Source organism: Periophthalmus magnuspinnatus, chromosome 3, assembly GCF_009829125.3.
Source record: "Periophthalmus magnuspinnatus isolate fPerMag1 chromosome 3, fPerMag1.2.pri, whole genome shotgun sequence".
NCBI classification, from domain to species: domain Eukaryota; kingdom Metazoa; phylum Chordata; class Actinopteri; order Gobiiformes; family Gobiidae; genus Periophthalmus; species Periophthalmus magnuspinnatus.
The window spans coordinates 12,667,692-12,669,097 of NC_047128.1; the positions used below are offsets into that span (position 1 = coordinate 12,667,692).

The window sequence follows — 1,406 nt, forward strand, 5'->3', positions numbered from 1 at the left end:
TTGTATAAACTTCGGGGAAACACACTACGGTTAACTCTTTAATTTCTATACCACTTTTTATTTGTAGAATATATTTCAAAGCCTTAACTGTGATTACCCAGCCCCATCTTTCACACCTGTCTCAGATATCTGTTTGTGTTCATGGATAGACATACAAATTCAACATTCAAGATTTTAAGAATATTAGAAGATCTGGATTTTTCTCTGTAAATCTTTTATTAATATATATGATCTTTTGATACTTCTGTGTTTTTCCCAGGACATGTCTGCCTCGAAAGGCCTCATAGACTTTGGAGCTCTGGAGAAAGAGCTGCGTGGGTCCCTTCAATTTGAGGAGAAGTACTACAGAGAGAACGCAGCTAAACTGAGAGCTGTAAACCAGAAAGTGGGGTCCTATGATGAGTTCAGGTCAGCAGGGGGCACTGTGGGAACATGTAGGTTTATTGATACTTTGCAGTGACATCATGCTGAAGGGGTTCTGCATGCATCTCTACAATGGAATGTTCAGCACCATTACCATTACTCACCTTAACAAACACAGCCAAAAAAAGTTTTAAGATTGTCTAAAAACTCAAGAAAAAATACCAAATTGATGTAAACAGCACATTTTCAGGAGCCTGTGATCAATATGACCTCATGGTCCTCTTTAGGAGTTTGATTTTCAAAAAAGGTGAGCGTGACTGAAAAACTGTTGGCTAAGGCTAGCTAGCTTGTGACTAGAGATCGACTGATGTGGATTTTTCTATGGCCGATGCCGATTGTTTAGAATCCATATAAGCTGATGTCTGATCAGCTCTGCCGATATTTTGGATCAATATGTAGAGTTGATTTTGATTATTTTCCCCAAATGATCTCCATGGAGATGAGCAGATGGTGTACCAACCCCCATCCGGACTAAAGACACCTTAATTGGGAATATTTACACATGCAGTCCAATAATTCATTATTCATTCATAATTTAATAAATGCTATATAAATCATGTCTTTTTCAGGTCTCTGGTTTTGGCATCTCATCTGAAGCCTCTGGAGAGACACGACATGCAGAGGGCACCACGGAAACAGCCCTGGAACCCTGTCACCATAGGCAACAGGACACACCACACTGTCTCTGCGGGCAACAGGACACATCACATGACTTTAGGGAGTCAAGAGAGAAATGAGGAGAACTCAACAAACCAGGACAAAAACAGATCTAAACCAGATCTAAACCAGGACTAAGTGAAACTATTGACACATGAGCTTATTTTCATCCTCAAGAGTTAAAAGATCTAACTCGACTCTCAGATTTAAAGGTAATTTTGACGTCATCTGTCAATACTGAAATACATGTCTGTGGGTGAATGTTATGTCATGGTATTCTGACTCCCTTTTGAAAATAAAAGCTCAACTCTTCTTTTTGCTGACCA

At 39.4% G+C, this 1,406-nt stretch overlaps 1 protein-coding gene across 1 annotated transcript; it reads left to right on the forward strand.

Moving 5' to 3' along the window:
* Positions 1-262: 262 nt before the first annotated feature.
* Positions 263-1,191, forward strand: ccdc103 (coiled-coil domain containing 103; the record flags this gene model as incomplete). Its single annotated transcript, XM_033991806.2, has 2 exons — positions 263-408; positions 993-1,191. Coding segments are annotated over exons 1-2 (345 nt in total), but the record flags the coding sequence as incomplete, so codon positions are not given.
* Between the last annotated feature and the right edge of the window lie 215 nt (positions 1,192-1,406).